A 13,426-nucleotide genomic window follows, 5' to 3' on the forward strand; every position below is an offset into this window, starting at 1 on the left:
TTATGGAATAAGATTTTACACTTTAAATAGAAGAAACAATTCATATTATTTCAAGTGCAGGACTGTAGGGCTGGGCGATATGGATTAAAAAATAAACCTCCGATTTATCATACCAAATCCGATAATCGATTTTTTCCCTCCTTTTTTTGTTTTAATAAAAAGAAATTAAAGAGAAATATTTTAAAACCTTGCTTTTATGTCAAGCATTTTGTCAGGGAGTTGACCTGAATTCAAAGTGCAATTAAAAAACAAGCTGTGAAACATGTAAAAACAAGATGGCAGCCGTGCCATTATAAACAATGAAAATATAACAAAACATTTGCTGCTAGTGGTATTACACATTGAGCTAAGAACAGGCTTCACTGCACTTATGAACTTCAAACTAAGTAAAAAAAAAAAGTAAATAAGTAAATGAAGTACCACGTATTATGGTACAAAAAAAAAGTTTCCACTTAACAATATTTGACAATACATTTGCCTAAACATATATTCAGCATCACATGCTGTCTCTTCATGGAAACCCAATGAGTGTATTGGCAAATAAAATCCAGATTTTACAAAATGAAATCTTAAGAATTATAAATTCGAATTATCGATTAAATCGATTTATGGCCCAGCCCTAGCAGGATGTCTTATTATCTTTTTTTAGGGGTCAAATATACTCATTCAATTGGGAGATAATCTTATTTACCTGCTCAGATTAAGGACAAATTCCAAGAAAATGTCACTTACGGGCTTTCGTCTTCAGAGTGTGAAGCTTCAGGTAAGATATCCCGTAGAGATTTGGACCAGTGGGAGAAAATGAGCAAAACCTTCATGAAGCTTTAATTATTTTGATTTGTTGCCTGTGCCGCTTCAAACTTTCACGTCTTTTGTTCGGATTTTATGACACAGACGCCGATTTCCAGGCAGAAACTGGAGCTTTTCACTGCTGAGCTGCCAGTAGATGGCAAAGTTCATCAAGTCCTGTCAGATTCTGGCCTTTGACTAGGCCGCCCCCTGCTTTATGGACATGCTTTAACCCCCGTCCTCGCTGCTGCAGGCGAACCAGACATCAGGGAGGCTTAGGATGCGGCTCACCGCCCCGTCTATAGGGGGCGCCACAAGCATTACAGAGGATTTGATTTCTTTCTGCCGTTGAGCCGCTTTATTGGTTTTCAGGAAATCTGAGCTGAATTTGTCCGTTTCTGTTCGATAATCATCTGAAAAATCTTTTGAACCACATTTGAGATTCATGAAAGCTTTACTTCACTCTATTTGTGAGAACATTAAAAATATTTGGATTGAATCAAACATCCGAATCACCCAATAGAGACGGGTCAACTTAATTTATTATTATAGATATTATTTATAGTTTGAGGTAAGGGAGTCCGTCTTTGGAGCCTCTAACAGGTTTTTTCCAGGGTTCAGCTGAAGATCCCCCGCAGCATGACTCTGCCACCACCGTGCTTCAGAGCGCATTCATTAAAACATGTGGCGGTAACATTTTACCCTTTGTGTTTGGCCCCTGGGTGACTTTTAAATCTCACCGGACCCCATCGAGACAAATTCGCTGTCGTTACTTTACAAAAAAAATAGGGAAGATGTGAGAACAGTGACTCAAAACGTTTGCAGCTTTTAATTTGAAATACAAAGGGACAAAGCGGCGTTTTTAAAAACCTAGCAAACAGTTCATGTGAATTCAGAAAGTCGGCTTTCAGGTAAAAAAAATCAGAGTCTGGAATTGTCAAGTTTGGTGAAAATTAAGTCAAAGATTCATCCAGAATCAGCAAACAGTTCATCGTAACTATGACGACACGCAGGACGCCTCACTGTAAGACGACTAGGACCCAAAGCGTCCCGGTATCACGTCATCCCGCCGTCCTGCTTTTCTTCTTCTCTGCTTTTATTTGCACATCAGGTGAACAAACAGCAGCACAGACGAGGGGGGGGGGGGACAGGAACCCCTCCTGCCTGCTTGTCGTTTCCCCGCAGCGGCTGAGTCGCTCCGGCCCTCATGTGGCGAGCTGCGGTCCTCCGGCCAATCGCAGGCGAGCTGCGGTCCTCCGGCCAATCGCAGACGAGCTGCGGCTCTGCGGCGCTTCCCTCCAGCAGGACCCGCCCTTCTGGCCTCTGGCTTCAGAGATGGTTCAGGGTGGCTGGGTCACCCTCCGTCAATTACCTGCAGCGCCTCCTTCAACACAGAGCAGAGAGACGTTGGGCCGGTTTGGGGCGAGGCGGGAGGAGAGCCGCAGGGGGGGGGGGGGGGGGGGCTCCGTACCTGGGGAGGCAGGTTAGGGGCGTCTCGGGCAGCTGGTCCGACACCTTTTCTGGGGCGCTGAGCCGCCTGAGGCTCTGCAGCAGCGTCTCCAGAGTCCGGCTCTGTGACGGACAGATCAGAGGAAAGTCAGGATTTAGACTCCAGGAGACGAAGGAGCCGTTTTTGAACCACTGATCTCTATTTATTTCACTGGAGCTGCTTTTGAAGCCACCAGCGCCATATTGGTACTCCCCTATTTCCCTCCAGTAACTAGGGACTATGTGCGCTGCAGCATCGAAATACCAGGACTTTTTCTCATGTTCAGGGTAGGGCTTAAGACTGTTAAATGTCAAATGTAATATACTTCTTTATGTTATGTTCTAAAACTATCAATTATCTGAGAAAGTCATGTGCTGAAATATGTTTGCATTTTATTCATTTTAATATATATGTTTTAACATTTATAAAGTAACTATACAAAAAAAATATATATAGATATACAAAGTAATAAGTAAGAAGCTGTATATATATAGATATATATATATATATATATATATATATAATATATATATATATATTATTAAAATGTGTGTGTGTATATTTATTTTATTTTTTATGAAAACATGTAAAATATTTCAGCACCTAATATCCTAGTAGTTGATAGTGTTAGTACATCCACTGACTGTAGAATAACTGTGAAACGTTTTTCACACAGCCAGTACAAACTGCTTGTTGTTGCAACCAAATCCTGTGAGAGTAGGGAGTAGCAAGATGGCGCCAGTGACTTCAGTTTTTCGGCCAAATCAGCACTCCAGTGGGGGAAAATAGGGAGTTACCAATATGGCGGCTGGTGGCTTCCCAGAGACTCGTCTAACAGCTGGCGATTAGCACTCCAGTGGATAATATAGACTCAGTGATTTAACACGTGCATCAAAGTCAGCGTACCCATTTTCTCTGGTACGCCTCCAGCTCCTTAGTCAGCTGCAGAACAGCAGAACGCCTCGGCTCCTCGGCGGCTGCCAGAAAAAAATCTTAAAGTTCTTCCGTTTGTTAAACAATCAAATTCAAACCAGCGGCATCAACACCCACCTCCAACCTCCAGAACCTTCCTGTCCTCCACGCCCCCGCCCCTCCGCCACGCAGCAGGACAGCAGCTGGGCCCGGCAGACCCGCTCCTTGGCCAGGTGGCGCCGATGTCCTGCGCCAGCCTGTGGTTCTCACCAGCTCCGACTGGACCTTCTTCCAGGCCATCTTGTCCTCCATCAGGCATCCCTCCATCACCGTCCGCAGCTCCTTCTCTTGGGACACCTGGCTCTGCAGAACCTCGATTTCTTCGCAGCGCTGCACGGGTTGGGTCGGACACACGGGAAGAAGAGAAGCTGAGAACGGTTCGCACGCCGACCCGTTTCCGTTTGCACGACTTTTTGTGGCTTTTCTCATTTACACAGGCGGGCTCCGATATTTACATACACCTTAACCGTCAACAAGCTTCGGCAGGAACCGGTTCGTTCTTTTTTGCATAAAATGTCCAGAAGTTAACAGCTGGCCTGTTTTCTGTCCGGTCCAAACCCAGTTCTGATGAGTTTGGGGATTAGATTAGATTAGATTAGATTTTATTGTCATTACACAGGTAAAGGTACAATGCAGTTTAGGTCTAACCAGAAGTGCAATAGCAGTAAGTGCAGGATAAACAATGGTTCAATAAGTACAGGACATGGGATTATCACTGAATAAATATAGAGATGGATACTATTATAAACAGAATTTTCCTGATAGATTTGTCCCCATGAGTTTAATATATAGATAACTAGTATTGTGAACTAAATTTACAGCTGGATATGTACCGAATATAATATACAGGTGGCTGGAGTCGTGAAAAACTGGGTTTTTAGGGAGGATGAAGCCGGCAAACGTCCAGATCATCAGCAATTAGGGCCCGGACGATGATTCACTAACGATACACTGCAAAAAACGACTAAACTTAACTAAAAATAAGTTTAAAATGTTCTTGAAATGAGTGTATTTGTACTGTGTTTGAGTAGGTAAATTAAAATCTGCCAATGGAATAAGATTTTTTGCACTTTAAAACAGGAACAACTCATCTCCATCAACTTATTTCAAGTGTATTATATCTAATTATCTTATTTTAGGGGTAAAATTACTTTTTCCACTGGCAGATATCTTATTTACCTGCTCAAACAAGTACAAATACACTCATTTCAAGAAAGTTTTACTTATTTTTAGTTTGTTTTTGTAGTGTAGAAATCGAATGACAGACGTACATCGAAGATTCAACAAAAAATGTTTAACAGAATAACAGTTTTCCTTCCTTCTGACCACATAGGTTAATATTACCTCATTACATTCTCCCAACCAATCACAACGCAGACCCAGGAACCAAGCTCCGCCCCTTTCATAGAGTCCAGAGAGCATGCGTTCTCTTTTTCTTCTTTTACAAACTTGTAGTTTTTGGTTATAAAGTTGGCATTAAACATGCTCGGTTCTGCCAGAAGCAACTTGTAAAGAGATAATTAAGTCGGGATTGTAACGCATTTCCTTAATAGGGAAGACAAATGATCCAAACTTAACGGGGTGTGAGGCATTATGACCACAGACATCATACATTATATATAGATATATATAGATATATCTATATATATCTATTCATATATATATATCCACAGACATATATACGTAGACGCGTCATAAGGCGCAGATTCGCACGTCAACGTCACCGCCATATTGTATGTGGCAGAAAAAGTTGGGTTCTGTTATTTTGAACGTGGATCAGAGAAGATGGCCTCATTCCTGTGCTGCAATAAACACACACCACAATATTATATATATATATAATATATATAGATAATATATATATATTATATATATATTTTTGTGTGTGTGTGTGTGTTATGAATATAAGGATCAATTTGTTTAAATCTAAACATTGTGTTCTTCATTATTTCATAAAACCGTGTCACCTGTGAACCTTTAGGAACAGACTTTTTGGGTGAGTATTAAAGAGGTAAAATTAATAATATGAGAAAAAAAAGTCCTAGGTCAATAAAGAAAAAATAACAAACAAAAACAAAAGTGATAATGTTATGATAAAAACATCATATTATGAGAATTAAGGGGGAACATTTCCAGAATAATCACAGTTTGCCAGAATTATTTCACTCCTGGAGTAATAGGGCCAGGTTAGATCATTTTAAATATTTTTATTCTTTAGGAGAATAAATTCAGGAGAATGAAGCTAAAGGGATACGAAAATAAACTTGTAATATTACAAAGAAAATACTACGAATACAAAGTATACTCACAGATTAAAGTCCCTCTGATACTGTTTAAGTGACTGAGTAACTGCAGATTGCCACATTAAGATGGCGGACGCTCTGACGCATCGCAGCCTAGGCAGAACCCGCCCAATGACGCGTCTACTCTTATATTATGTCTATGATTATGACTCCACTGCGGTGAAAAGGCCGATGAACAGAACCGGGCCGGAGCGCCGTCTCTCACCTTGTGGAGCTGGATGGCCATCTCCTGCATCTCGGCCTCCAGCTGGTCGGCGTAGGCCTGCTCCAGAGCGTCGCTGGGCGGCGGCGCGCCGCTGTGCCACCTGGCGATGGCCGAGGTCATCTTCCGTTTGGGTCCGAACAGCCTGGAAAGACACGGAGGCCGGGTCAGAACCGGCCGGGTCAGAACCGGCCGGGTCCGGCGGGACGACAGGCGCTCCTCACGTGATCCCGATCTCCTTCAGGTCGTTCTCCGTCAGCGTGAGGAAGAGCCGCAGGTCGATGTCCTGCTCCTCCAGCAGCGGCAGGTACTTGGAGAAGCCGATCTGCTCCAGGAATTCTGCCAGATCCTGCAGGGAAAACGGGCTTCAGGACGCGGCGCTAGAACCCGGGACGTGTGGATCGGAAACCAGGCGAACCTTTGGCCCGGCGTAAGAAGCCGGAGGACCGCCGGGGGGAGCGCCGCCTCGCCGTGCCGCGCCTTTCCCTTCCCGTGGTGGAGCCTTGTTCTGCCGGCGACAGCTGCTCTCTGGTTCTGGTCCGAGTCCTGGTGGAGGAGGAAAAGCTGCAGCATGAGCCGGCAGGTGAAGCAGGAAGCTGCGCTGAAGCACACCTGGTCTGCCTCACCTCGTTGCTCTCCACCGATCCCTCCCAGCCGAGTCCCACGGCAGGAGGCGGGCCGTCGCTGCTGCTGCTGCTGCTCCTCATGGTGGGCATGTCGTTCTCAAAGAACGGGCTGTCGTCTGCAGAGACGCAACCATCAACCGCTTCATCAGCCGCCAAAACACCCCCCCCCCCCACTCCCACACACAAACACACCCACTCCCACTCACCTCTGCTGCTGTGGCTCTGGACGTCCAGCTCGTTGATCGGCGACGTCACGTCCCGGCAGCAGATCTCGCTCCGCTCTCCGGCGTCGCGGGACGGCGTTCGTCTCGGCGCGGCGGCGGCAGGAGGCTCTGTGAGGGCGGGAGGAAGAAAGCAGGTTTATCTATTTCTCTCTCTCTGCTGAGTTCTCCTACTGCTCTCCAATCTGCATTGTTTGTTGTTATTTCAGCTTTTAACTTTTTGTTCTCTGTCATTTCTCTCTCTATAGAAGGTACACCTGGTCTGGCGTTCTGTTAGCTGTGACATCATCAGGGGAGGCAGATCATCCTCTATTACCATCTACCATAGAAAGTACTCCTGGGTCAATGTGAGCTTCTGAGCTTTCTGTGTCTCTGCTCTGTCTTCTCTAACATAGAAAGTACTCCTGGGTCAATGTGAGCTTCTGAGCTTTCTGTGTCTCTGCTCTGTCTTCTCTAACATAGAAAGTACTCCTGGGTCAATGTGAGCTTCTGAGCTTTCTGTGTCTCTGCTCTGTCTTCTCTAAGCCCCAGTGGGTGGAGGCAGATGAGCGTTCACACTGAGCCTGGTTCTGGTTCTGCTGGAGGTTCTCCTCCCTGTTAAAGGGGAGTTTTCCTCTCCACTGTCACTTCATGCATGCTCAGTATGAGGGATTGCTGCAAAGCCATCAACAATGCAGACGACTGTCCACTGTGGCTCTACGCTCTTTCAGGAGGAGTGAATGCTGCTTGGAGAGACTTGATGCAACCTGCTGGGTTTCCTTAGAGAGGAAACTTTCTCACCAACCTGGAGGATCTGATGGAGTCTGACTTTAGAAAGAACCTTTAGATGACATGTTTCATGAATTGGTGCTATATAAATAAAATTGAATTGAATCGCTTTCTAACACGTCGGTCAGAACTGAGGAGCTGCAGCATCCAGGTGATAAAACGGTGATCACATCTTAGTCGTGCATCGATTTCTCCTGGGAAACAATCTTCTGCACGGATCTGTTGACCTACTGGCGGAGCAGCAGATCCAGTGACCTGCACCAGTTTTCAGTCGTCTTTTTCACGCGACCCACCGGCCGCTCTGCTCCCGCCTCCAACGCGGAACTTGGCGATGGCCTGAGGCCCGTCGTGGATGCTGACGCCTTTGACTCGGCTGCGGCCGGGCCGGGCCCTCGGCGGCGAGCTGTCCGAATCCTCCGAGGAGCTCAGGTCTTCGAAGTGTCCTGAGAAGATCGAGCACCGCAGAAAAAGAAGTTAGCAAACACGTTTAAAGAAAAAAAAACACCTCTGACCGCACGTAGACCAACACCTGGTTTTATTCGGTGAGACCGCGAGTCGATGAGGCCGACGATCTTGGTGTAGCCGTACATGGCGGCGAGCGCCCGGGCCGTCTCTCCCTTGGCGTTACGCTCGCTGACCTTCACTTTCTGTTGATTAATCAGGCAGAAAAGACGCTCCATGTTACTCCATCGAGCTAAAAACACGGCAGCGAGGAGCTCGTTACGCGGGCCGCCACTCACGTGGTCCATCAGGTACTGAACGATGATTTCGTGTCCGGAAGCCGCGGCCTCCATCAGGGGGGTGAACCCCGACCCAGGCTCCCTGCCGGAGGACGGAAAGCGGAACGTTTACGGATATTTAGGTGAAGATTATTGCAGATTTGGTTTAAACGGCGAGCTGAGAACACTGACTTTACGTTGGCGTCGGCGTTGTTGTCGAGCAGGAACTTCACCATCTGCTGGTGGCCGGTGCTGGTGCAGTGGAACAGGGCCGTCCAGCCTCTGGCGTCCCTCAGCTCCAGATCTGCGCCTTGCTGTGGGGATAAAAGGAGAGAAAACCGCAGCAAACCTTTGACTAAAGCCTCCAACTGCTTCAAATCAGGGAAGACTCGCCATCTTTCTTTAGCTAATTCCACCGCATGCTGCGACTTTATGAAGCGTTCCTGCAGGCTGATCCTCTCAAAACTCCAGTTTTTCACAATTTTCCTGAACTCTTAAGTCATTTTGTTTACCTCCCTATGAATTAATGGCAGATTTCTCTTAAAACTAAATCTGCAAAAGTCCGGACCATACAGGACTGTCTCAGAAAATTAGAATATTGTGATAAAGTTCTTTATTTTCTGTAATGCAATTAAAAAACATGAAATGTCATACATTCTGGATTCATTACAAATCAACTGAAATATCGCAAGCCTTTTATTGTTTTAATATCGCTGATTATGGCGTACAGCTGAAGAAAACTCAAAAATCCTATCTCAAAATATTAGAATATTTCCTCAGACCAATTAAAAAAAAATTATAAACAGCAAAACAAAATGAAACATTTGAAAATGTGCATTAATGCACTCAGTACTTGGTTGCACAGATTAGTGCATGAATGCGGCGTGGCATGGAGGCAATCAGCCTGTGGCATTGCTGAGGTGTTATGGATGCCCAGGATGCTTCAATAGCGGCCTTTAGCTCATTTGCATTGTTGGCTCTGGTGTCTTTCAGCTTCTTCTTCACAATAGCCCACAAATTCTCTATGGGGTTCAGGTCAGGGGAATTGGCAGGCCAATCAAGGACAGTAATGCCATGGTCAGTACACCAGTTACTGTGAGAATCTGATGTCGTCTCTTAACCACTACCATACTTGTGATTTAGTTTACTGAACCAAGCTGAGTGTTTTTCAAGGCTCAGGAAACCCTGCAGTGTTTCCAGTTAATTAGACGATTCAAGTGATTAGTTGAATAGCCTACTAGTATACTTTTTCACGATATTCTAATATTTTGAGATAGGATATTTGGGTTTCTTAAGCTGTAAGCCATAATCAGCGATATTAAAAACAATAAAAGGCTTGCGATATTTCAGTTGATTTGTAATGAATCCAGAATGTATGAAATTTCATGTTTTTTAATTGCATTACAGAAAATAAAGAACTTTATCACAATATTCTAATTTTCTGAGACAGTCCTGTAAGGCGAGTGGCTGAGCTGACTGCAGAGCTGGTGGGTAGAAGAATGGAGGAGGAATGAAGGATAAACAACAGAGACATCAGGCGACTGCAATAAACACGTTCTGATTAAATCCCCAATTAGGTCTGCGCAATATATTGAGATTTTATGAAATAAATAATTTTTTTAAGAGGTATAAGATGAAACTATATTGTTTATACCGAGATGCTCTGTAGTTGTGCTGCAGGTTATTTTTATTTTTTTTTATCTACAGCTGTTTGTTTAAAAATGTGCCGGTGAGACATCTGGGATAGAGCTTTGGTCTAAAGACGCCTTTTAATAATTACTTTCTGAAAAGAAAAACATAATGCGATAAATATCGTATAGCGGCATTCAGCCTAAAAGTATTAAGAAATAATGTTTGCTTCCTTCGCCCAGCCTCACCCCCAACATCCAGCTCACCTCTAACTCTGCATCACTTCAGCTCAGGACCCCAAATAACGTCCGGCAGACTAAACTAACACATGAACAATTGGTAATTATATTAAAATCTTGTAAAACTTGCAATCTTTTTTATTTGACTGATGAATGGATTGACAGAGGTGTCAAGTAACTAAGTACAAATACCTAATTACCTTAAGTAGAAATTCTAGCTATTTAGCCTACTTTTTACTTCTACTCCTTACATTTTGAAATTAGTCTCATTACTTCTATTTTATTTCAGCTTGTTTTGATTTATGGCTTCTCAATAAATAAAGAAATATTCAGATAAATAGCGCTACCCAGACAGAGTGGTTTTAATTGTGGCTGGAGGCAGTTATGGACCAAGTTGTAGCCAAACGCCGCAACAATAACTTAAGAACACAACGAACAAAACGTAGAAGAACATAGCATTTTTAGTTATTTTCCTTTTTATTAACATTATTAACCACTTAATCATTCATTTTAAAAACACTGTACACCGTATGCAGACAGCCATCCAAGCGTAATTGTTATAAAAGGGTAATGCTCTCATGGAGGGCCCCTGTGGTTCAGCAGCTCTAAGCTCTTCTCCTTAGTGGCGTTTCTTTTTTTGCTTACTTAAAATTACTTTTACTTTAAGTAGTTTTGAAGCTGGTACTTTTATACTTGAGTAAAAAGTTGATACTTTTACTTATACGGAAGCATTTTTAAACCCTAGCATCTATACTTCTACTCAGTGTTGTATAAAGTGCTGAAATCTCAGAGTCAAGTAAAAGTATAAGTACCTCTCCAAAATATGACTTTAGTAAAAGTCCAAGTCACTGACTGAAATGTTACTTGAGTTAAAGTCTTAAAGTATCTGAAATGTCTTGTACTTAAGTATGAAAATTACTGTAAAAATAGATGTACTCAGGTAAAAGTATAAGTAAAAAGTAAAACAAAGCAAATGCAGTTTGAATGACATTTTTTAGATTTCGATAAACTTTGAAAGTCAAATTCACTTAAAATAATATAAACAACCAAGTGCAGGAGAAATTTAGACCAAGTTTAGACAGAAAATACAACCTTTTTGTAAGAGGTTGTAGTGTAAAAGTTATAAAAAAATGTATACTTAAGTATAAAGTACTCCAAAATATACTTAAGTACAGTAGTGAAGTATTTTTACTTCGTTACTATACAACACTGCTTCTACTTGAGTGACTGCTGTGAATACTTTTAACACCTGTGTGGATGGAAAAATGCAGTTTTGTCGTTGAATCGCTGCCCTTTATACGCAGGATAACAACCTGGATGTTAATCAGAGGATGGAGGCTGTACCTGCAGCAGGAAGTAGGCGATGCTTTCGTTGCCGCAGCTGGCTGCCAGCATCAGAGGGCTGAGGCCTTTAGGTGTGCTTGCATTCACGTTTACTCCAGCCTCCAGCAGCAGGTTGGTGATGTTGTCATGGCCGATGTAAGCAGCATACATGAGCGGGGTCCATCCTCCCATGTTCTTCCCATCCAGGTCCACCTCACGCCTGAAAACACACATTTTAGTCACCTGGTGGGGGGGGGGGGGGAGTTATCAGCAAAGCCAGTGTTGTATAGTAATTAAGTAAAAATACTTCACTACTGTACTTAAGCATATTTTAGAGACTTTATACTTTTCTCGAGTATAACATTTTTAATAACTTTTACTTCACTATATTTCTGAACTTAATTGCATACTTTTACTCCAATACATTTTCAATGTTTGGTTTAGTTACTCATTACAAAAAGAGAGAGAGAGGAACAAGTGTTTTGACCCCACCTACTGATTGACTGCGACAAAGTCGGGACTTGCCTGGGTTTGTTCATCACCACCAACAGGATAAGAAGCTGGTTCAGTGGTATGGCAGGTTAAATTAACCTTGTGGCATAGGTAAAGCATCTAATAGCAGAGAGTCCTAATTTTCTTAACTAAATGTTAACCTGCAGGTGTATCTATTAGCAGGTTTACCACTTCCTGTAGTTTAACTAAACCTGGTTTATCACTTAACCATTCTTAGTAAACACCCCCTGGTCTAAATTTTGCCTGCACTTGGTTGTGTACAATTTTAAAGTGCATAGCACTGACCTTACTTAAAGAACGAAAACTGAAAGCTTACAAAAAGGTTGTATTTTCTGTTTAAATTTGGTCTAAATTTCTCCTGCACTTGGCCGTTTATATTATTTCAAGTGAAAAAATGTCAACCTGCATTTGCTTTGTTTTACTTTTTATTACATTATTTGAATACATCTATTTTTACAGTAATTTTCATACCTAAGTACAAGACATTTCAGATACTTTAAGACTTTAACTTAAGTAACATTTCAGTCAGTGACTTGGACTTTTACCAAAGTCATATTTAGGAGAGGTACCTATACTTTTACTTGACTCTTAGATTTCAGTACTTTATACAACACTGAGGAAAACTGTGTTTTAGCTGTTAAAGCTGCTCACTTTTTAATGCACTCAGCCACCACGTCGTACTGGCCGATGGAGCAGGCTGTGTGGAGGTCCAGGGGGAGGTCCAGCTCCTCGGGTCGCAGCAGGGAGTCCCCCAGCCAGAGGGACAGGCTGGCCCCCAGCTGCTCCGACTCGCTGGCCTCGTCGCTTAACTCCGACATTTCCGCTCCTGGAAGCAAACAGATCACCAGAAAAAGGCCTGAAACGCCACAGATCTGCACCCAGAAACCAGTCAGGAGGAACCAAACAAACTGCTGGTCTGTGATGTCGCGTTAAGGCCAAATCTCGCGAGAAGATAATGTTGGTCAGTTTTATCAGCTTAGCGGAGAAGCCCGTGATCTCTACGCCGTTAAACTGCGTCTGTTGCCCGGTCCAGAAAGCTGGACGACACGTCGCCGAGCTCGAAACACGGGAGCAAGGATTTTATATTGTTTAAATGTAAAAGTTTCAAACTTACAGCCAGCAGGCGGCTCGTTTCATCAAAGTTTTCCTCTGTTTGCTACACGCTATTGTGCTCGTGTGGAAACACACCCCGCCTCTTCCGGTTTCTGAAACATAAGCTAGAAAATATTACTTCACGCGTTTTTTTCTGTAATTATTGAGTAATGTAATAATTTTAAATAAATACATCCTTATTGGCAGTTTTATATGAAAAATTTGTCTGAAAATCCAACTTTAGGGTTGACGTCTTTCTACAAATAAAAAAAGATGTAAAACTATTGTTAATAGCATGTTTATGCTATACTTGTTGCAAGATGTAAACACACGTGTCTTAAATTAATAATACAAATTGGAAGAATTTGTCACTATGTTTTGGTTTTCTTTGTGTTTGATTTTTCTAGCCAACAAAAATCTGGATAATTCTGTGAAGGGTCTTTAAAGGTTATTTTGCAAAATTTACAGTTTAAAAAACGTTCTGTGAATGTTATTTTATGGTTACATCATCAGAGTTCAAAATATTCGATTATCCAAATAG

At 42.8% G+C, this 13,426-nt stretch overlaps 1 protein-coding gene across 1 annotated transcript; it reads right to left on the minus strand.

Moving 5' to 3' along the window:
* Positions 1-3,303: 3,303 nt before the first annotated feature.
* LOC118560715 (ankyrin repeat and SAM domain-containing protein 3-like) lies at positions 3,304-13,042 on the minus strand. The gene is given in 15 exon segments (XM_036132007.1): positions 3,304-3,425; positions 3,428-3,460; positions 3,463-3,580; positions 5,759-5,900; positions 5,980-6,120; positions 6,174-6,301; positions 6,382-6,497; positions 6,588-6,713; positions 7,664-7,813; positions 7,900-8,017; positions 8,111-8,192; positions 8,282-8,403; positions 11,302-11,500; positions 12,445-12,619; positions 12,908-13,042. Coding segments are annotated over 14 exon segments (1,764 nt in total). The 5' UTR covers positions 12,612-12,619; positions 12,908-13,042.
* Positions 13,043-13,426: the final 384 nt, after the last annotated feature.

Source organism: Fundulus heteroclitus, unplaced genomic scaffold (assembly GCF_011125445.2).
Source record: "Fundulus heteroclitus isolate FHET01 unplaced genomic scaffold, MU-UCD_Fhet_4.1 scaffold_47, whole genome shotgun sequence".
Lineage (NCBI taxonomy): Eukaryota > Metazoa > Chordata > Actinopteri > Cyprinodontiformes > Fundulidae > Fundulus > Fundulus heteroclitus.